This window comes from Pan paniscus, chromosome 11 (genome assembly GCF_029289425.2).
Source record: "Pan paniscus chromosome 11, NHGRI_mPanPan1-v2.0_pri, whole genome shotgun sequence".
Lineage (NCBI taxonomy): Eukaryota > Metazoa > Chordata > Mammalia > Primates > Hominidae > Pan > Pan paniscus.
In genome coordinates, this window is record NC_073260.2 from 124,677,577 (window position 1) to 124,700,389 (window position 22,813).

The 22,813-nt window shown below is 47.3% G+C and overlaps 1 protein-coding gene across 1 annotated transcript in view; it reads left to right on the forward strand.

Moving 5' to 3' along the window:
* The window catches only part of LOC129393119 (tubulin beta-8 chain-like), a 60,766-nt gene extending 50,920 nt beyond the window's left edge, over positions 1-9,846 (forward strand). Inside the window, 4 exon segments of the mRNA XM_055092238.2 lie at positions 4,041-4,149; positions 4,228-4,338; positions 4,834-4,914; positions 4,917-9,846. Coding sequence (XP_054948213.1) covers positions 4,278-4,338; positions 4,834-4,914; positions 4,917-5,887 — 1,113 coding nt within the window. The 5' untranslated portion in view covers positions 4,041-4,149; positions 4,228-4,277 and the 3' untranslated portion in view covers positions 5,888-9,846.
* The last annotated feature ends 12,967 nt before the right edge of the window (positions 9,847-22,813 follow it).

Genomic DNA, 22,813 nt, shown 5'->3' on the forward strand with positions numbered 1-22,813 from the left:
CATTTTCTCCTTGAGGAGTAGACTTGCTGTGTTAGAGGAACTCATGGTTATCAAGCTTCTAGTTTAATAAACATGACTAGAATTCTCTATCTTAATATGAGTAGCTAGGTACTCACAAGGCATCTAGAAGGTTAATACCTATGGTCTGGAAATAGCCACATTTTTTTACTGGCCACAGATTACAATTGCAGAATATTTATGGCCATACAAGACATCTTCCACCAAGCCTGAAAAATGTATAAATGTCCTAGGAGTGCAGCATTTTTTGTTAAAGATAATATTAACGAGCTAGCTTAGGTTAACGGGTTAATGGTCACTGTTAAAACCAATAGCCCCGACTTTAGTGAGTACATCTGCACCTTCCAAGTGTAATTATAACTCTTTCTCTTTATAGTTAGAGTACAGACACTAACAAAAGACAATGCATTCCTGCTCTTGTTTTCTGAGGATGTCCAACTCTGTAATGGAGTCATTTCTAATAAACTTGCTTCTTTCACTGTGCTCTCTGACTCACCTCAAATTTTTTACTGCACAAGATCTAAGAATCCTACTTTGTGGTCTGTATCAGGAACCTCTTTTCCAGCAAAATCTTTCAGCAACACCATGAAGGGACACCAAGACAAGACCCCCACTCCAAGGAAAACAATCCACATAGAATCATTCAGCTGGCAAGTGGGCTGTCTTTTAGAGTCGCGAAGCCATTCAGGTTGGCAAGAATGATTACCCACTATTACTTAAGTGAGAGGCCCTAGGGTATAATATTAGGGTGAGAGACTCAGCCCAAAGTTAGAGACCTGGGGGTGTCATACTCAGATTAGAGGCCAAGCCCACAGGGTTAGAGGCCCTGGGGAATATTGAGAAGAATGGATTTGGCTAAACAAGATGTTTGCCACTTTCTGTTTTTGGACTGTCCACCTTGTGCTTTGTCCCTCACCTGAGTGCTCTGCATATTGTTGCCTTTCTGCCCACCGCCTCCGTTTTGCAGTAGTCTGGAGGCTGCCCCAGGAAAGAGGCCCCAAACAGTTTAGCTTTTACTTTCCTTAGTGATCCTCTGACTTTTAGCCTTGATGTCTTAGAGCTATTGCTGCTACCACTTTTCTAGTTGGCAAAGCTAATAAACTAACATTAGAACAGCACCTACAGGTTTTTGACCCCACAACAAGGGAAGGTGGTCCTAGAAGCTAAAGGGCACCAGTGGATAATAGGAGAATATTTATGAAAGTGTGAGGCCTTATTGCTAGACCGACCCTCCAGACATAACCCTTAAAGCCTGGCAAACCATAAACCCAGCTACTTACCTGTCAGAGTCCACAGGTGCTCCCAGCCTTTCTGGCATACAGGTTGTATTAGTCTGTTCTCACGCTGCTAATAAAGACATATCTGAGGCTGGGTAATTTATTAAAAAAGAGGTTTAATTGACTCACAGTTGCACGTGGTTGGAGAGGCCTCACACTCATGGCAGAAGGCAGGTGAGGAACAAAGTCACATCTCTTACATGGCAGCAGGCAAAAGAGCTTGTGTAGGGAAACTCCCCTTTATAAAACCATCAGCTGTAATCCCAGCACTTTGGGAGTCCAAGGCAGTGGATGACCTGAGGTGAGGAGATCGAGGCCAGCCTGGCCAACATGGTGAAACTCCGTCTATACTAAAAGTACAAAAATTAGACAGGCATGGTGGTGGGCACCTGTAATCCCAGCTACTCGGGAGGCTGAGACAGGAGAATCGCTTGAACCCGGGAATCAGAGGTTGCTGTGAGCCAAGATCACGATAATGCACTCCAGCCTGAGCAACAGAGCAAGACTCTGTCTCAAAAATAAATAAATAAATAAACCACCAGATCTCATGAGGCTTATTCACTGTCACGAGAACAGCATGGGAAAGACCCATCCCCCGATTCCATTACCTCCCACTGGGCCCCTCCCACGATATGTAGGAATTATGGGAGCTATAATTCAAGATAAGATTTGACTGGGGACACAGCCAAAGCATGTCACAGGTTATGAAACAAATTTATTCTAGCAGGCCAGACGTAGGAGTGATGAGCCCCTTGACCATCCCAAGGAAGAGTGGTTAACAGATGCAAGTTTTTTTATGCATCAGGAAAACAGGAGGGCTAGATATGCTATTAGTAGTCAGCACAAGAGAATCAAGGCACAAGCCTTGCTGGCCTCGACCTCAGCTCAAAAAGCTGAGTTAATTGAACTTACTAGGCCCCTGCAGTTGGAAAGGATTTAAAAGTTAACATTTACACTGATTCCAAGTCTGATTTTTTAGTGCTTCATGCTTATGCTGCAATTTGGAATGGGTGGGGACTCCTGACCCCAAAGGGCTTTTCCATACAACATCATTCAGATTTTGAGCTTGTTAGAATGCTGCTTTGCTGCCAAAAAGTGACTATAATTAATTGCAGAGGAGATCAAAAGAGAGACTGACCATGTAAAAGGAAATGCCCTTGTAGATGCCACAGCCAAGGCCCCTGCACTGAAAGGGCCAATGAAGCTTGTGGGCGTGCTGGTCAGCATACATAGAACTGGGCCGGAATACCCTGAAGAAGAACAAAAATGGTCCAGGGATTGCATTTCAGTCCAGGGCCCCTCGGGCTGAATGATGGTAATAAATTACTAATGCCAAGTACCAAACACAGGAGTATAACTCAGCACTTTCATGATTCTTTTCACCCTAGAAGGGATTCTTTGTTTCTGTTAATGTCTCATTTGTTTATAGGGGTAAATCTTTTCAAGACACTAAAACAGGTGACTTAGCCCTGTGAGCTCTGTGCCTGACATGACCCAAACGGCCAGCAATTTTCTCCTTCTCCAGTTAAACCTGTCCAAAATTGAGGAACCTATCTACATGAGAACTGGCAACTCTAATTTACCCTGAAGCCTTTCTGCAGGAGATTCAAATATTTGCTAATGCTTACTGATACCTTCACTGGTTAGATCGAGGCATTCCCCACCCCATCTGAAAAATGTTTACCAGAAGAAATAACTCCTCAGTTTGGGTAATCCAAAAGCCTGCAAAGTGACAATGGCCCATCTTTCACAGCAGGCGTAACCCAACACCTATCCTCAGCTTTAAGAATCCAATATTACCTTCACTCTGCTGGAGACCGCAGTCCTCTGGAAAGGTGAAAGGGCTAATCCTAAAGAAGACTAGCTAAATCAGAGGCCTGACTATCTCTAACACCCATAGCTTACTGCGGGTTTGAACTGCTCCAAAGTAAAACGTATAATTAAGTCCTGTTGAGTTAACATGTGGAAGGCCTTTCCTAACCACAGATCTCCTAATAGATGAAAAGACTCATCGGTTACAAAAATATGTCATCAATCTGGGACAGGTGCAAAGGCACTCTGTGAATATGGAAACAAGAGTCTTCCCCTCCCACATGGGAGGAAAAATCAGTTTCAGCTCAGCTAGGAATTTAGTCTTACTAAAGACGTGGGAGGAAGTTCTTCAGCTGAGCAGCTTTCCCCAACGTGGAAGGGACCATAGCAAGGATACCTGAGTTCTCCAACAGACGTTCAATGCCAAGGGATTCACAGGTGGGTGCACCTGTGTGGAAGTAAAGCTGTTGCTTATTCTGGGAGCCCAATCGGAGGCTGAGGGAGGTGGACGCGGGGCTATTTAAGCGTTAGCGGAGGGCGGGCTGGGTCGCTGCGCCTCTGCTCCTCCTTCTCGCGCTTCTGTTGCCGCCCTAATCCTGCCTTAGCCATGAGGGAGATTGTGCTCACGCAGATCGGGCAGTACGGGAACCAGATCGGGGCCAAGGTTGGCAGCCGGGGCTCTGAGGGCCCAGCCCGGGCCTACCGGGTGGCCGGGGAAGATGTTGGCAGTGGCGGGAGCGGTGCCCCTGCATTGCGGCCCCTGGGCTCCCTGTCGGGGACGGTGGAACTGGGCGGCTGGTGAGGCGGCTGGGGTGGACCCCAGGGACAGGGCGGCCTAGGGATGGGGGTGTGGATGAGGGTGGGGGTGGGAGAGGGGCTGGGGCGCCTCCGTGACTCAGCCCCGGCCTGTCTGGCCCCTCCTGTCTGTTGCAGTTCTGGGAGGTGATCTCTGATGAACATGCCATCGACTCCGCTGGCACCTACCATGGGGACAGCCACCTGCAGCTGGAGCGCATCAACGTGTACTACAACGAGGCCAGCGGTGAGACCCTCGTCCTTCCCCCACCGCCCTCCTGGGAACGTAGCTCTCCCCTCGCTCATGCCCTCCCTCCCCACGCAGGTAGCAGGTACGTGCCCCGCGCTGTGCTCGTGGATCTGGAGCCGGGCACCATGGACTCTGTGCGCTTGGGGCCCTTCGGGCAGGTCTTCAGGCCAGACAACTTCATTTCCGGTGAGCTGCGGGCGAGGACTGGGGTGCGGCTCCTTAGCCAGGGCAGCTCAAAATCTAGGAACACCCCAAGGTCATCCTGTGGGAACTGTGGCGCCAGGGCCCCTGAACACCCTCCTATCCGCCGAGTCGAGTCGCTCAATCTGCCTGTCCTAAACGGGCTTCGGGAGGAAGGCCCGGGTGTCTCCTCAAGGTGAGGAGCTACTGATGTCCTTGTCGGGAGCTGAGCTGGGGTCGTGGCTACTGCCTTTCCTGAGAATGGGCAGGAGCCACCTGCAGCGAGGTCTGTGAGCCCGTCTCAGGTTTGACTCCTGTCTTAATTTCTAACAGGGGAAGCTGCTGTCCTGTAACTCTGGGGGAGCGGGTTTCATTTGCTCCACCTGCAGGGCGAATGGTGCTTTCACCTCACATGTGACACTTGGCCCTTTCTGCATTATGGTGGTGACCACTGATGACCGTATACCTGGCCGTCGAGTGACTGGCTGTACTGTCTTACAGGTCAGTGTGGGGCCGGAAACAACTGGGCCAAGGGACACTACACCGAAGGCGCGGAGCTGATGGAGTCAGTGATGGACGTTGTCAGGAGGCTGAGAGCTGTGACTGCCTGCAGGGTTTCCAGCTGACCCACTCCCTGGGTGGGGGGACTGGGTCTGGGATGGGTACCCTTCTCATCAGTAAGATCCGGGAGGAGTACCCAGACAGGATCATAAACACATTGAGCATCCTGCCCTCGCCCAAGGTGTCAGACACCGTGGTGGAGCCCTACAACGCCACCCTCTCAGTCCACCAGCTCATGGAAAACATGGATGAGACCTTCTGTATAGATAACGAAGCGCTATATGACATATGTTCCAAGGCCCTAAAACTGCCCACACCCACCTATGGTGACCTGAACCACCTGGTGTCTGCTACCATGAGTGGGGTCACCATGTGCCTGCGCTTCCCGGGCCAGCTGAATGCTGACCTGCGGAAGCTGGCCGTGAACATGGTTCCGTTTCCCCGGCTGCATTTCTTCATGCCCGGCTTTGCCCCACTGACCAGCCGGGGCAGCCAGCAGTACTGGGCCTTGACTGTGGCTGAGCTCACCCAGCAGATGTTTGATGCTAAGAACATGATGGCTGCCTGTGACCCCCATCACGGCCACTACCTAACGGCGGCTGCCATTTTCAGGGGTCGCATGCCCATGAGGGAGGTGGATGAACAGATGTTCAACATTCAAGATAAGAACAGCAGCTACTTTGCTGACTGGCTCCCCAACAACGTAAAAACAGCCGTCTGTGACATCCCACCCCGGGGGCTAAAAATGTCAGCCACCTTCATTGGGAATAATACGGCCATCCAGGAACTCTTCACATGTGTCTCAGAGCAGTTTACAGCAATGTTCAGGCGCAAGGCCTTCCTCCACTGGTACACAGGCGAGGGCATGGATGAGATGGAATTCACCGAGGCCGAGAGCAACATGAACGACCTGGTGCCTGAATATCAGCAATATCAGGATGCCACGGCGGAGGAGGAGGAGGATGAGGAGTGTGCTGAGGAGGAGGTGGCCTAGAACTCTCCTTTTCTAGGTAAAGGGGGGAAGCAGTGTGGATTCTTTCCTGTGTTCTGACAGCCATGTGTCACTATGCGCTTGTTCATTTGTGTCTTCACATCTCCTGCTGCATTTTAAAGCATTTGTATAGTATGCGGTTTTGCCTAATAAAGTGTTCTCACAGCATCTGGTTTCACCTCCATCTTCCATGGGCCCTCTGGCTACTGCTGCCAGATGCACACAGTTGTCCTGCAAGGCGGAAGCTGTCTGGGCTTATCACATGCCCAGGAACAAGCATTCCAGTGGCTCCAGGAGGGCTCAGCATGGGCTGTGGACATGGCAGGCAGGCTTCACGCAAACTTGGGGATGCCCTGGGCCTTGGGCAGCGACGTGGTGGAAAACCTGTTCCTGAAGAAAAGCCTTGGCTTATCCCATGTACCAAACTTCTAGGGGACCAGCTGGCCATGTTTTGGAACTTTGTCCACCAGGGTCGCTGACCCCTTTTAATGTCCCCAAAGTCCCATCTTGGAGTAGGAATGTGGTCAGACAGCTGGCTCTGAACCAGCAATGAAGGGTGTGCAAGTTGGACCCCAGCCACTCCATCACCACGATGGCCTGGGTGTGATTGTGTGGCCTCATTCTCTTAATGAGGTGGGCATGGGATATCTGGCAGGGACTAGGCAGGAATCGAGCCCAGTGTTTGCTAACATGCACTGAACCCTATGTAGAAGGGGATTAGGTCCTGGGGGCTGCAGATGTGGTTGCTGGGCCTGTGACATGCACTGAACCCTATGTAGAACCCTATGCAGCCCCTTGAAACTTCCCAGGATGGCTGGTTTTTGGGGTTTATCACCTTATTTTTCTCCCTCTGGTTTTAGCCACTGTAGGCCAGTTTGTTCACAGTTTGTTCACCAACTTTGGCTCATTTCATTACCTTATCAGAGGTGGGAATTCTGAGGTCCCTAAGCCAGAGGCTTTCAGGGATGTGGCTCCCTCTGCCGCCCTGGCAGGGAGGGCGCAGGGGTCCCAGGTGGAGCCTCTGACCTAGAGCCTTTGGCTCTAGAGCCTGGAGCCTTACCGCAAGGCTGCCTGTGGGTTTGGCGTCGGGAAACAACCCAGCCTGGAGCCCAGGCTGCTGGTTATCTGGAGACAGCCTCCCCGTAAGATTTCTCTGAGACAAGAAACAATTATGCAAATTATCCTAATTCTGTTTGAGAGAATAGAGAGATTGATTGCAGAGACAAACCATTTAGGCAGGCAATGTAGAAGGTGTTTCCACGGCTAATCTGCCTTCAAAGGAGAGGGATTTTGTTTGTAAACTTCAGACCCAGAAAATTGATTGTTCTGTCAACTTTAGATAATTATCTGTCCTCCCTGAGGCCCTAAGCTTAGCAGAAATGTTCTTTCTCTGAATCAGTACTCAGCTTTGGATCTCTGTTGGGTTCCCTGTGGAGTGCTAAATCAGAGATTCCCCCAAAGCAGTGGATCAGGAGCCTTCCTCCAGCCACAGTGCCCATCCTGCCTGCAGAAGAATGGACAGAGGGATGGGAGGGCTGCAGAGCTGGCACTGTGTCCCTGGAGGGGCTGGTGGGGACTCACTGTTCGGGGGACAGGGGAGGCAGAGTCCACACTCAACTGCTGCGTGGAGATGGGCATGAAGGGCAGGCAGGTCTGGCCTTGGCCTTGCGGTTTGTTTCCATTAAAGACCTTCAAGACCAGAAGGGACCAATAGGGCCGGACTATGCAGGGAGAGAAGAGGTTCTAGGGAACTGAGTTCCGAAGTCTTCGTCTTCTCACTGTGCAATGGGGTTCACCTATAAAGCAGGCTGCTTGTCCTCGGGAGAGCTCATTGTGGAGAAACATCACTGGACAGAGCCCCTCCTTATCTGCATCAGACTCCTCTGGTCTCCCCGGTTGCCTTTTTCTCTGCCCCTAAGGGCACCTGTTCCTGGAGAGGCTCTCAGGACAGTATCCTGGACACCCCCTGCCTGGACACCCCTTGCCTGGCACCCTTCCTCTCCACAATGTCGTCAGAGAGCTCCACCTGCCCTTCTAGCCCCCTGGTCCAGCACTGCTGGTCATGAGGTTTGGGCCCTGTGACCTGCCCAGATCCAAGCTGTGGGGAAAGTTTGCTGAGACCAGTTTGGGGAACAGAGGGGCCTTGTTGTACCATTTGTTCTGGGCACAGGGGACCTCCTGCATCGTCTATCTCCTCCATGAGATGCTAGTTTCAGGGATTCCTTGGGGACACTGGAGAGCAGGGCTGGCTCAGGCAGGGGCCTGACCATAGTCCAGACAGTGCAGACCCTACCTGAGGTGCCACACGGGCCCTCATCAGTCTTCTCTTCACACAATGGAGTCACTCCTGTGCCTCCCCTGTCTGCACTCCATTGAGCCGGGAAAGGCCTGCAGTAGCCAATGCCCACATTTGAGTTTCAAATGTGAATATACCCAGGGATTGCAATTTACCAAAAGATGAAGGAAAAGGCCTCTCCCAGTACTTGGTCAACATTATTCTGTGGTATTTTTCAGATGAAATTAGCATTTAAGCCAGTATACTTTTAGTAAAGCAGATTATGCTCCATAATGTGGGTGGGTCTCATCCAATCAGTTGAAGGCCTTAAAGGAAGAAATACTGACCTCCCAGGGGAAGAGGGAATTCTGCCCCTGGACTCAAGCCACTCTTCCTTGGATTCTAGCCTCTGTAATTACACGAGACAATTCTGGACATCTCCTCCTCTCTTTTCTGTTTCTCTGGAAAACCCTGACTAATGCAATTCTTGTTAAGCTGCTTTTAAGAAGTGTGAAGAAAATATTAAAAAGATGTAACTAAGAATTTTGAGTGGACGATCTAATTATTTCACACTGGCTGAGATCTCCCTGATGTTGACATTGCAATGACACTGTGCACTTCTTGGGGTAAGAAAAAGTGCAGTCTCAGTATCCCTCCCACTAAATAGGAAGGCAAATTGCCATTTCCCGAAAAGTCCAGAATAGTAAGTAGGTTGACGAGTAACTCTTGAAGTTACATAAGACAAATCAGTTGCAACAGAGGATCATAAACCCCTCGTGTACGGAAGGAAAACAAGTTTGTCAATGTGCAAACTGTAAGTCTAAGTTCCTACTTCTGTAAAAAGTAGAGTTTCCTCTTCAAAGACTTTCCTTCCCATCTCATTAGAAATAAATAGTAACTTCTCTTAGAAGCAAAATTTATTCAAAGACCTGTGCTAACATTCTTAAATATCTGCTAGCCCTAATAAAGAAATCAATGTACTTTATGTTCTTAGCTCCCACAATTTAGCCTAAATATTTGCCCTGGCATGCTTATACTAGTCCAAGCAAGCTTTAGGTCATTGCCTGTTCCTCTTCTTTATTCGAAGGTGTTTTTACTTTTTTCAGCATTCCACAAGTTACTTCCTCCTTCCTTTGTTCTCCTCTGCCTTTTCCTCTCTAAAAAAGTTCTAAGTTGCTAGCCAATCGGAACAAATACAGAATGTGAGGTCCCGTTCCAGCCGCTGGAAACTGGACACAGCAGTAGGGTGGATGCGTCAGGTTATAAATGACCCTGTCTCCTTTGCTCAGTATACTCTTGTGGCAAAACTGCTGGTGAGTGTACCCTTTCTGCAGAAATTAAAAAAAAATAAAAATGGCCTTGCTGAGGAAATTAAATTTACATTCAAGTGCTATTTCTTTACCGCACTGGGAACAAGCATGTCAAACAATTTCAACCCTGCTGGACCTCATCAAGTGAGGGCCGGGATGGAAAAGCGGCCGTGCCGAGGTGCCCCGGAAGCAGCCTCCGGAGTGTGCGTCAGAGTTTCTGGCCATTTCAGCTAAGACTTTTCTTCTGACAGACTAGAAGTGAAAAAAAGAATTATTTACTTTGTTGGGAAATGTGACAAAAGGTTAAAATTCTACTAGTTCATAAAATATTTGAAGCTAACTTTGTTTTTATAAATAAAATTGTATTTACAATTTAAGTTTTAGTTCTCATCCTTGCTGTTATAAAAGTTATTCTAAGTTATGTCAGTCTTTGAGGGTAAATGTAGAGTATTTAAAATAGCCTATATTTGGAAAACTGAACAGTGTTTGTTGTCATGATTTTACTTTGTTCTTGACCACATTGGTCCCAGAGAAAGTCAAGGTCTTCACCCACGGATTCAAGATTCTTGTGGCAGCTGCTGAATTCTTTTCCAACAATGCTTGGGCCTCATCAGCGTCATGTTTGTGCACTACCCCAGCCCCAACCACAGACATGGGCAGGAGGAACAGAGCTCTACTGTGTAGCGTCACTGCCAGTAAGAGTCTGGCTCTCCCATGAAGCATTACTCTTCCTCTGCATGTATCTTAGAATTTCAAAAGCCATTTGGCCTCCATTTCTTTAGATTGTGGATAAGATCCATAAACTTGTACTGGGGTCACTGTTCCTCCAGCCTCTTTAGCACGTATCTGCAGTCTCATTTCCAGGCTGTTTCCTCTATGGGCCACTGCCTGCAGAATTCCCAGATGAATCCATTGCCCATTCCCTGTAGCCACATCTCCAAATCCACAGCCGTTCTCAGCAGCTGCCTGTACACTCACATCCCAGAGGTCAAGTTGCCACAGCTGGTGTGTGTTTCCAGCCACTAGGCAACCCCAGGTCTTCATCTGAGCACCCAGGGCCAGAAGTCTCACCCTGTCCCCCATACCATCCCTTCCCAGCCAGCCACAGTTTCCTTCCTTCTGTTGCTCACACAGTGCTCTCAGCCCCAGATGCCCTTCCTGACATTTCCTCCCAAGGAAACCCAAGTCCTCCGTCAGGGTCCACCCAAATGTCCACACTCTCTGGTAGCCTGCCCAGCCCCAGAGGCTCCCTTGAGCTCCCTTCCCCCATTAGAGCCTACAGAGGCAGTGCTGCCCAGCAGACATCTCGGCTGGGAGTCAAACAGAGCAAGGCTATTTTGGTCCCTCTCTCCACTCTATGTGACCCTGAAATGTGCCCTGGCCTTAGGAAACATTCAGCTACATCAGAGAACGTGAGTATGCATGTGGTTTGTATAACACAGGCAAGACATGGTTTTTAGATACGTTCAGAATAGATAGTTACAGAGAACAGGTATGTTACATGTGGGAAGGAAGAGACACAAGGGCCAAGAGATACTTAATATGCATGAGGCTCCTGGGCACTAAATGTTCAATTCACAATGTGCCTTTATACAAGAGACACCTAAACATGCAGAACCATGGGGCCTTCGTTCACCACCATTCCTGGTGCCCATTCTGGTCGCATGCGTCCTCTGCCCAAGAAACACGTAGAACCCATGGCAGTGCGACAGCTGCTTCTTGGCAACTCCACCATGATCAGGCACACTTGTCCCATGTCTGTCCCATTGAGCTGGTGTGTGTCATAAGCCCTTCAGCTGTGAGCACTCTTGCCCAGACCTCGGCTCTGGTCCTCGTGGTCACACCTGAGGGGGTGAGGTTGACTAGCAGAGAAAGAAGAGAACCGATGAATGTTGACAGCACAGGAATCAGGTCATACGGCCCTCCCATCTCCTTCCCTCAGCTGCTTGCTGTGTTTTACGAATGGATTTTATAAACCTGTGATTCGAGCATCCTCAGTTGCTTCTCGAGCCTTTCCGCTCCATGAACTCTGGGACAGCTTGCCTGGTACTGCAGCTGGAGGACATCACTGCATCCAGAGAGCTTCCCACATGACAGTCTGTGAGCAAGGGACTTCGCCTCCCTGGATGGTGGTTTTCTTTTATGTAAAAGATGTGATCGTAGTCTGTATTTCTCAAGGGTGCTGTGAGAAACACACAGAATAAGTCACGTGAAACTGTGTGGCAGTTAGCGGATGCTCAGTAAAGTGAAGCCTGCCCTTCCCGTAGCCTTTCTTTTCCTCCACTGGGTCTAGACTTCACATTGTCCCATGGTTCGAGATCCTTGGTTCATCCCGAGTCTTATCATCATACCAGAAGCTTGGAGGGAGCTCCTGGGGAAATCCAGCTTCACGGTCCCACACTGATCACTTCCCCTGGGCATGGCCTGGTAAATGCAGCTCAGATCTGCTCCCCAGTCAAGTCAAGGAAGTTGCTGCCCAGAAACCAAGTGAGGACATTTACAAGAACCGGCAGCAGCAGCAGCAGCAGCAGAAGAAGAAGAAGAAGAAGAAGAAGAAGAAGAAGAAGAAGAAGAAGAAGAAGAAGAAGAAGAAGAGAAGAAGAAGAAACTGGATTTGCTTTTTCACCAGAGGATCCAGATTTCCCTGTGGCCTCGCAAACAAAAAGAAGGAAGACGGAGCAGCACAGTCATCCCTTTGTGAAAAAGGCATTCAGGTAACTGAGTGACTCAGCAAGCCTGGGTCTTGGGGAAATTACGAATACCTGGTTGAAGGGCAGTCCTCAGGCAGAGCCCCTGAGACCTGTTGAACTCTAGAGTGTGGGAGCAGAGGAGATTCAGGGCCTGCCCAGGGGCAGTGTCCACAGGGGCAGAGTGCCCCCAGGACTCGCCCTGGCTCAGTTAAGGACTCCCCTCAGGATCTGCAGAGGTGCAAGGCAGGGTGCAGCTCTGCCTGGACTGAGCTGGAAATGCAGCCGTGTGGCTGAAGTGGCCACTTCCTGCTTTCTGTAAAGCAGCCACAGGGACCTGTGAACAGGTAAGACCCTTACTCTTGATTACTGAAGAACTAGAACCCAGGCTCCCTTGACCTTCTCTCTGAAAACCCAGATGACATGAGGACCCTCTCCCAGCTGAAGGGGCAGATTCACGCTTTAGAGTGTGGGGAGTCAGCATGGGGGCACGTGAGTGTTTAGCTTAGGTGTGGGCCTCACAAAAGAGTCAAAACAAGTCAGCCAGGACTCCAGCAGCCTTCATTGTGTGAGAGATGCCAGCACTGTGGCCACAGCCTGACAGCTGCGCAGGCCACATAATGTGTGGGGCTGAGTGGAAAACGTGGGGTTTTTTTTGTTGTTGTTGTTCAAAATCATGAGCTTCCAGGGGCGGCAGCAGAACTTTAAACTACTCTGGGGCCCTTCTGAGCACAGGACTTGGTATGACTGCACAGGGATACCTGGCAGGCCAGGTGCAGGGACAGAGCGGTCTGCCCAGAGGCCAGCAGGTCCCCAGTCAGTGTCTGGCACCAGCTCCCTTCATGACCTGGGCTGGCTCAGTTCCACGGGACTCCCAAGGCTGGAGGCTTCCCCGGAACATCATCCTCAGGGATTTTCCAACAGGAGCAGCCTCTGGCTTCAGATCTGTCCTTGTTTGACTCATAAATTATCACTCAGACTGAGAAAATTAACACTCAGTGATTCCTGAAAGGGTGCCCAGTGCAATAGATAATTTTCAAAGTGAGTTCATCGGGGGATTTAATAGCCAGGCAATGTCCATTAAAACAGCGACAAACATGGGGAGAAAAGGAAAAGTTCCAACTGGAAACTCATGCTGGCTTGACAGTTGTTCTCAGGGAGCAGGACAGAAGTGGGCATTTTCATTCTGGTTACACCATCAGCGATACCTCCACGGAGCCTCTCAGCTGGTTCCTCCTGGGTCTGGGCCACAGGCCTCCCAGTATTGCCGGTCTCGGAAGACATCTGTGGGCAGGTTCTGTAGAGGGAATCTGAGGCTGTGTGGGATGAGCTGCAGGACCCCATGTGGGGAAAGGCAGGAGGCAGCACCAGCTCCTTCACCAGGACCTGAGGGTACTGTGGCTCATCGGGGGCCATCGAGGACATGGAGACCCTGCACAGTGTTTGAGGAGTCCTGCTACATCAGTTTATTCTGGTTTAGGTGGTTGAGGGGAGACTCAGTGAAGTCTTGGGGGTTCAGGGCTACACTGCCAGCCTCTGGGACAGCAGCCCCAGTGTCCCCCGACCCAGGCCTTGCTCCTCCCTGCTGATGAATGCCCACTCTGCTCCCAGATGCACACCTGTCCTGAAGACACCCGGTTCTCATGCTCTTCTCTGCAGCATCTGAATTGGGCATTCCTGGGTAAAGTAGTTTAAGTTACTTTCACTTTTATCCACCTTGTTTCCGTTATTTCAACCATGCATGTCCCTTGTGTATGTAGGATAAAGGTGTCTAAGAATAAAGGTCCATGATTTAAAGTTTTTTCCTCTTCTTTCCCTGTCCTGACCACCTGATCATAAACTTGTAGAAATAAAGTGGATCTCATGTTGTGTATCTTTCGATGCATCTAGAGAGATGGTTATATTCATATAAATAAACGGGCACATCCAGCACACTATTTCTAGTTGTCGTCTGCTAATAAGTTTACATCTAGTAAATGCCAGTGTTTCATCAAATGGCTGCATTGCACATGAGTCAATCTGTGTGACAAAGAATATGGCAGGCTTTGTACAGCCTTTGTAAAGACATTCTTCAATGCTGCCTTTTAAAATAGAAATGTTAAATCCTGTAACTAATCAACCTATGCCTTGTTAGAGGGCTGACATTTTCAATAATTCCTTTACAAAGGGTAGTGAGATGCATCAGATCCCCCAGTGGCCCCCAAGTAGGGACAGTGACAGTCAGCAGTTCTTTACGGACCTCTGCTCCATGGCAGGTTCTCCGCTGGCCCTGGCTGCGGGCGGCCGTCATCTAACAAGATGCTTCGGTCCATGGGTGGAGGACAAAGGCCTATGGGCTTGGGGAGCGAGTTCTTTCGTCTCCTACATGACCTTCATCTGCTCGCGTTTCCCACGAAGTGCATCTGGGTTGGAAGGAGATGGTGGTTTCCCACAGAAGTCTGGTCCCTAAGTGACGCCTCTGCTGCCTACATCAGAATCTCCCAGGCTTGCTCCACAATGGTCCCGTCACGTGGTGCAGACTCAGGCGCGGTCTTGTGTGTGAAGAGGCAGGCTTGGTCTTGTGTGCTCTTGATCATGCACCTAGTCACATCTGTTCTACAGTGTTGCATTCTTCTAATTTCCATGCACATCTTTGCATAGGCGTGTTCCCATTGTTCCCATGCCAATAAGTGGTGTGCAAGGTTCCAGAGTGCACCAGTATTTCTTTAGTCGGTGTCATGCTGTTGGATATTCAGGTTTTTTAACCTAGTGTAAATAACATTCACATTTCTAAAAACCAGAAGAGTGTTTGTGATTAAGATATCATCTTAGTGGATATTAAATTGCTGCATCTGATTTCATTTCTCTTTCCCAAATAAAGAGTCAGTTGTGTGAGCTAGTCTCACTCTGAAACTGCACACTCCCATCCCAGAGGTAGAAAGCGAGATCTCCTGCCTGCATTTCACGGAGCATGTGATTATGGAGGTGTCCAGTCCCAGCAAACAGACCCTACATTCTTTTCCTTCAGTGACTCAGACGCAATATGTGGACAGTCCCAGACAGTATCGCTCCCTCACGTTCATTAACCTCCAGAGATTAAACATCACCTGATACACAGAACTGTGGGCTCCCCATTTGGCTAAGCATCAGGTGCAGCCAGGTTCTTACCTAGGTGCACTTGACAAGGTGCTGCCAGATGCCACCAGCGCAGACAGTCAGCGAGCCCACCTCATGAGAGGGCACATGAGATCCCCAAATGAGAAAGAACTCTAAGGAGCCAAAATCTGCCAAGATGGGTACATTAAAGCTTGCAACTTTGCACGTGAGTGCACCCTCAGACTCAGCCAGTTTATTCTCCTTTGCAGTCCGTTCTGAAAAGTCCAGCCAGATGATGGCTAAAGAGTAGAGAATGGAAGGTGGAAGGCGGTTGCTGCTTGCAGAAGAGGCACGCTGGCAGCATTGGCAGGGAGGAAGAGACTGGAAACTGAGTAGCAGATCCGAGAAACCAAAATGTTCAGCAAATGAGGGCAGGTGGCATGGAGCTACTTCCCTGGGTCCAAGAGCCTAATTACGTTATTGTTCCATAAGTTCATGGCCTGCGGTCATCAGGGAAAATAAAACACTGACTGGGGGTCGGTCTTTTCTGTTTAGAGGAGGCTCCATGAAACCTCCCCCTCCCGGGTTCAAGCGATTCTCCTGCCTCAGCCTCCCGAGTAACTGGAACTATAGGCGCCCGCCACCACTCCCGGCTAATTTTTTATTTATTTATTTTTTTGTAGAGACGGGGTTTCACCGTGTTAGCCAGGATGGTCTCGATCTGCTGACCTCGCGATCCGCCCGCCTCGACCTCCCAAAGTGCTGGGATTACAGGCGTGAGCCACCGCGCCCGGCCTCAGCTGGTTTTTCAAAAGTCATGGCAAGTAATTGTCAGAACAGTGAACTTCGGAGATTCACCGGAGGGGCGAGGCCACAGCTCGACCGCGAGCACCTGAGCATCCTGCACCGCCTGCGACGGCCGTCAGGGGGCGCGATGCCGCCTCACAGAACCTCAAGAGGCGCCCGGGTTCCGGCACAGACGCCCTGCGGCTCCAGGGGGCGGAGCCGAGCCGCCTCCTCAGGACCTACGCAGGAGACGCCTCCATCCCTACAGGGACACCTGAGAGGACCCAGCCTCCTCCTCCTCAGGACCCACTCGGGAGACGCCGCTGGCTCTATAGGAACACCTGGGGACCGTGGCCAGGGACGACCCAGCCTCCTTCTCCTCAGCTCCTCAGGAACGACTGGGGAAGCTGTGGCTTCATGGTCCCCGAGGCTGCCCGAGGAAAGGTGAGGAAAAAGCTTTCTGTCCCGGCTCAGCGTTGAGGAGGCCGCGCTGCCTCGCGCTCCACTTTCTCAAGTTGTATTTATTTTATTTTACAAAGTGGCCCATCATTAAGTGGCTTTGTTATTCATTATTATAGCATAACTGAGTTGTTTCATTTTTTAATTTTTGACCAATTTGGGTTTGTTTGGGGTGGATCCGGGACAGAGAAGGGAGAAACCCTGAGGGCAACATGGAGAGCCCCAGGGAGACGCGCACCCCACGATTTGCTTTTATTTGCGCTCCAGTGGCTCGTTTTTCTTAGAGTGTTAAAGTACTTGAAAAATATTGAAGAGCAGATGTAGATGTGAGTTTTCACAACCGTATTTTCAGTGTAAATACTGGACTTTGTCTGTTAAAAGGATTTTAGGTAAAATAAATTTAAGCGGAGTTTATTTCAGCAAAGGAATGGTTCATGAATCACGCAGGAAGCACCAGAACGGAAATCGGCTTGGGGCTTTGAGCTCTTAGGGTGGCCCCTAAGTGAGGCTCCTCAGTGGCTCCAGCTAGGCGACCGCCTGTTGTGGGGATGGTTCCCTCAGCGTCCCTAGTCATACAGCCAACTGGCTGCTGAGCTTTTTGGCATTGACTGTGGTTGGTTTGTTAATTTTTTTAAATCAGTTCAAATGCCTCCAAGTTCGGTTTCTGTTTGCTTAGGGAAGGCCTCAGGCTAACCCCCGCCTTATTTGCTTTAACATGTCAAAACCATAATTTATTTTTCATTTTACTTTCCTGGCATTAATAGAAGTAAATTCACATTTGTGTGTTATTCAGAAAGTCGGTTTAATTGGCAACCTATTTGTGATGGTGCATAAAATAATGTTTTTTAATCATTGGCATCTTAGATTAGATGAACTATGTTAACTCTCTTAAGCTTTGTTATTAACCCATAACAAGAGTTAAGTTTCTTTTTTTCTCCTAGGCTTTGACCATTTAAAGTACACTCAGGCATCTCGTAACGATGTTATACTTTCTGAGAAATCTATCCTTAGGTGATTTCATCTTTGTGTGAACACTGTAGAGTGTCCTTATAAAACTTAAATGGTGTAGCCCACTCCACACCTAAGTTACATAGTATAGCCTATTGCTCCCAGGCTACGAACCTGTACAGCATGTCTCTGTACTGAATGCTGCAGTCAACTATAACACCATGGTGATTGTAGATTGTGATCCCAGAATATCTGAGACAGGTCTCAGTCAATTTAGAAAGCTTATTTTGCCAAGATTAAGGACACACCCTTGACACAGCCTCAGGAGGTCCTGACGACATGTGTCCAAGGTGGCCAGGGTAGAGCTTGCTTTTGTACATTTTAGGAATAGATGAGACGTGTAAGATATACAGTCATTTGGCCCAGTAAGGCGGGACAACTGGAAGCAGGAAGTGGGGGTGCTTCCAGGTCAGAAGTAGGTTGGAGACAAAAGGTTGCATTCTTTTGAATCCTTGATCAGCCTTCCACTGAATACACAATTTAGTCTGGCTCAATGAATCTGCATTTTTACATAAATAATAGGGCAGAGGAAGCAATCAGATATGCATCTGTCTCAGGTGAGGGATGACTTTGAGTGCTGTCTGTCCTTTGTCCAAAAGGAAATTCTTCGTGGGCAAATTGTGAGTGAGGTATGTAGCTTTTTATCTTTGTAGCTATCTTAGTTAGGAATAGAATGAGGGCAGGTTTGCCTGACCGAGCTCCCAGCTTGACTTTTCCCTTGGCTTAGTGATTTGGGGGTCCTGAGATTTATTTTCCTTTCATGGTATCAAAACAGAGAAAAGGTAATGCTTTGAGCCATGAGCTTATGACAAGATGGCCAGGAAGGAATTTTTCAGCTCCATTTTTATCTCATGGGACCACCATCATATGTATGCAATGCATGAGTGTAAAATCACATTTAGTTAAGTCAGCTTACACTAAGCTATGGACCCAGATGGTCCTGGGGCCTTTTTCCACTGGGAGATCTTTAAGGACCTTTCTTAGCTTTTCTATGCTAATTGGTATATTCATAGTTGCCTTATTTCAGTGCCCATTTTGTTAATGTGTATTTTTACTAGGAAATCACCCATTTTTTCTAGGTTTCCAGTTTGATGCAATTATTTGACTTTTAATTTCTCCTCTGTTTTTAGTTTTGTACATAATTTTCCTATCTACTTTTGCACTCTTTTTTCCATCAACAATATTTTTAAAAAATACTTTTTAGCTTTTTTTGAAGAATTGTTATGTTTGACAATTTTTTATGACCTAATCATGACCGTAAATGATTTTTGATTAATTTCAGCTTAATGTCTTTTGTAGGGCACAACTGTTAAAATACAAAATTACAACAAATGTGCGTTTGCAGATCTTAATTGGCTTTTTTTTTGTGGTTCTAGAATCAGGCAGCAGTCCAGACCAAAAATGGTTCAGAATGATCTGCCACACAATATGTGCAGGTTAAATTTATAGCCAGAGAAAAAAAGTGACATACAGAAAACAGAAGTGAGGTATAGAGGTGGCTGGATTGGTTACAGACCTGGTTACAGCCCGGATTTGCCTTCTTGGAACTTGTTTTGAACAGCTGGCTGCCGGCCATTGACTGACACTCGGCTGATGTGATTGGCTGAACCGCCGCTATTTGTAACAATGATACATTCCCAAGTCAGGTTTTCAGTTTGTTTCTATAGTAAAGTAGGTTGCGATTCTTCTTCTTCTTCTTCTTCTTTTTTTTTTTTTTAGGCGGAGTCTCGCTCTGGAGTGCAGTGGCGCGATCTCAGCTCACAGCAAGCTCCGCCTCCCGGGTTCATGCCATTCTCCTGTCCCGGCCTCCCGAGTAGCTGGGACTGCAGGCTGCCGCCACCAAGTCCCGCTAATTTTTTTGTATTTTTTTTTTTAGTAGAGACTGGGTTTCACCTTGTAAGCCATGATGGTCTCGATTTCCTGACCTCATGAGCCACCCGTCTCGGCCTCCCAAAGTGCCGGGATTACAGGCGTGAGCCACGGTGCCCGGCCGCGACTCTTTACAAGGACTCATTGGGAGGCTTCTAAAGCCCAAATGTTGTTTGATGTAAGAATTCCTCCCTTTTGGTCAGCCTCTCAATTTTGAGATACTGATCAAAACTTTGGGCATTGGTGTCACTCTTTGTTATCGTTGTAAGTTGAGTTATTAGGACTTATTTGCTTTCAGTGTGGCATTTTCAACTTTTATTTGGTCTCAGTGCCCTCTGGGCAATAGCAGAACACTGTGTTGTGTAAGGCGGAAATAGAGCAATAGAAAATAACAACTGATTTGTTAATATCAGATTACTTCAAGTTACTTGTTTTGGTAAGAATTAAAGCAGAGGGGACTTCTTTATGCTGACCCAGGTAGACTGGAGTCTCTTCAGGGAAAAAGGGAGCTCTTTTGGGATCTATCTGCTTCCTTAAAGTTTCAGCTTCGTTGTGTGTCATTCAGCGTGAGTGTCTCCATTCTGGTTTTGCCTGCTCAGTGTGGCCTAATGCAGGAGTTGTGACCAAAACAATGACCTCCCGTAATTTGTTCAACAGTTCTCCCCTTTTGGTTAGGTTCCTACCTAGGTGAGGGTGTGACTAAAAACTTAGGGCTTTAGCACTATTCTCAGTAACTATCATTTTAGGTTTCCGGTCTCAACACATCATTTAAGAAGTCAGTAAAGCTTTCTTCTATTGTGACAGCATATTTAATACTGAGAAGGAAAAGAAAATGTTTATCTTGCAAATGTGAGCTTCCTCTAAATTATCAGGTCCAGAGAGGCGTGGGAATGAGGCAGCAGTCACGTCCCATTTCCCGCTTAGCTAAATAATCATATCTTGAAGCTGCTTGCTATGTAGACTAGACTGACTGTCATCAGCTATAGATTAACCTAAGAGTGTCTTTGAATATTTTTTCCAGTGGCAAATATTTGCTTCTGTTGTATCGTAGCTGAAAGAAATGCTGGGAAACAAAATAAAGGCAAGCATTCATTAGAATAAGTGATCCAGTCACAAGGAATCAATTTGAACTTTTTTTTTTTTCACAAAGTCATACTTTGAAAGCATCCAGCCGTAAATTGAAATAGTCTCCAAAATGTGAATTTTTTTCCCTGGTTCTAAGATGACCAGCTTTCTTAGAGAGTGAACTACACCATAAGAAAAATGATACGACCATGTTTACACATATATGTTATCTTAACATAAAACATGTAAAAGGGGCATTTCTTTGAAAGTATGTATTAGTCTGTATAATTTACTTTGCAGTATCATGAATGCTCTTATTTTTAAAAGTAGGAGTAGTTACTGCCAATTACTAATTTTTAGTAGAAATAATTTAGCAGATATCTGAAAAAATTACAATTTTTAAATAGAGGTTTTATTTTAAATTAGTTTTAGATTCACACAGAAATTGGGAAGAAAATGCAGATTTCCCATGTAGACGCAACCTAGTTTCCCCTCTTTTTAACATATCAACATGTATCAGATAGGTTTAACATCTTTTTTTTTTTTTTTTTTTTTCTTTCAGACACAGTCTCAACCAGGCTGGAGTGCAGTGGCATGATCTCGGCTCACTGCAACCTCCGCCTCCCAGGTTCAAGCAATTCTCCTGCCTCAGCCTCCTGAGTAGCTGGTATTACAGGCACCTGCCATCACACCCGGCTAATTTTTGTATTTTTAGTAGAGATGAGGTTTCACCACGTTGGCCAGGCTGGTCTTGAACTCCTGATCTTAGGTGATCTGCCCGCCTCAGCCTCCCAAAGTGCTGGGATTACAGGCATGAGCCACCACTCCTGACCAACATCTTATATCATTTCTTGTCATAGTTAATGACTGGATATTACTATATTATTAAATAAGCTCACATCTTATTTGGTTTCCCTTAGTTCTGCCTTTTTCTCTCCCAGGATCCTATCTAAGATCCCATAGGACATTTAGTCATCATGTCAGGCTCTTCTTGGCTGTGGCAGTCTCTCAGACTTTACTTCTGAGGACCTGAAACAGTGTTAGGAGGATTGGTGAGGTATTGTGTAGAATGTCCTCCATTGTGGTTTACTTGGGGTTTTTCTCATAATCAGCCTGGGTTTAGGGGTTTGGGGGAAGCAGAGCAGATGTGTAGTGTGTCCGCAAAAAGAGTCAAAGACTGTAAAATATTTGAAGAGATGTATTCTGAGCCAAATATGAGTGACCATTGCCCATGACACAGCCCTCAGGAGACCCTGAGAACATGTGCCCGAGGTTGTTGGGGTGCAGGTTGGTTCTATACATTTTAGGGAGATAGGAGACATCAATCAAGTGTATTTAAGATATATATTGGTTCGGTCCAGAAAGGTGGGACAACCCAAAGGATTAGGGTGGGGTGGGGCTTCCAGGTTATAGGTACATTTAAAATTTTTCTGATTGGCAGTTTGTTGAAAGACTTACTATCAATAGAAAGGAGTGTCTGGGTTATGATAAGGGGTTATGGAGACCAAGGTTTTATCATGGAGATGAAGCTTCCAGGTAGCAGGCTTCAGAGAGAATAGATTGTAAATGTTTCTTATCAGATTTAAGGTCGTGTTGATGTTAAATGCTGATTGGCTTTTCCTGAATTCCAAAAGGGAGGAGGGCATACTGAGGAATGTCTGACCACCTCTTTCCCATCATAGCCTGAACCAGTCTTCCAGGTTAACTTTGGTGTCCCCTGGTGGAGAGGTGGTTGTGGGAAAGATCTTTGAATTTTATTTTTGGTTTGCAAGTGCTAGTCTAGTCACTTCATGCTCTCAAGATGCGTTATCACCATTAATGTTAACTTTTATCACTTGGTTGAGGCAGTGTTTTCAGGTTTTTCACCGTGAAGTTACTTTTTTCCCATGTCTATATTGTATGTATGCTTTTGGAGGAAGTCATCATGCAGAGCTCATACTTAAGGAATGGGGAGTTAGCCCCACCTCCTTGATGGCTGAGTGTCTATATCAGGTATTTGGAATTCTTCTGTATAAGAGATTTCTATTCAGCCCATTTGCATATCTGTTTAATCATTTATTTATACCAGTATGGATCCACAGATAGTTACTTTAATCTTTTGGTTGTTATCTAATTCTACAGTATTTTGTTGCTCTTTGTTCATACCTGTGGCCATTGGTAGCTCTTTCCACTGGCTCCTTTTACATAATTTCATGTTTTTTTTATAATGTATTTCTGTTACTTCAAAAGTACCCTGGCTCATATATTTTCTGTCCCAGTCCTAGTTTCAGCTATTTCTTCTAATAGCCCTGATTTCTTTTGTTAGAGAATGGTATGAAAAACTTACATCTGGACACTAAATGTGGTCATTGCATCATGACACTTACAGCTGACAGTGCAAAGAAATATATGTGTG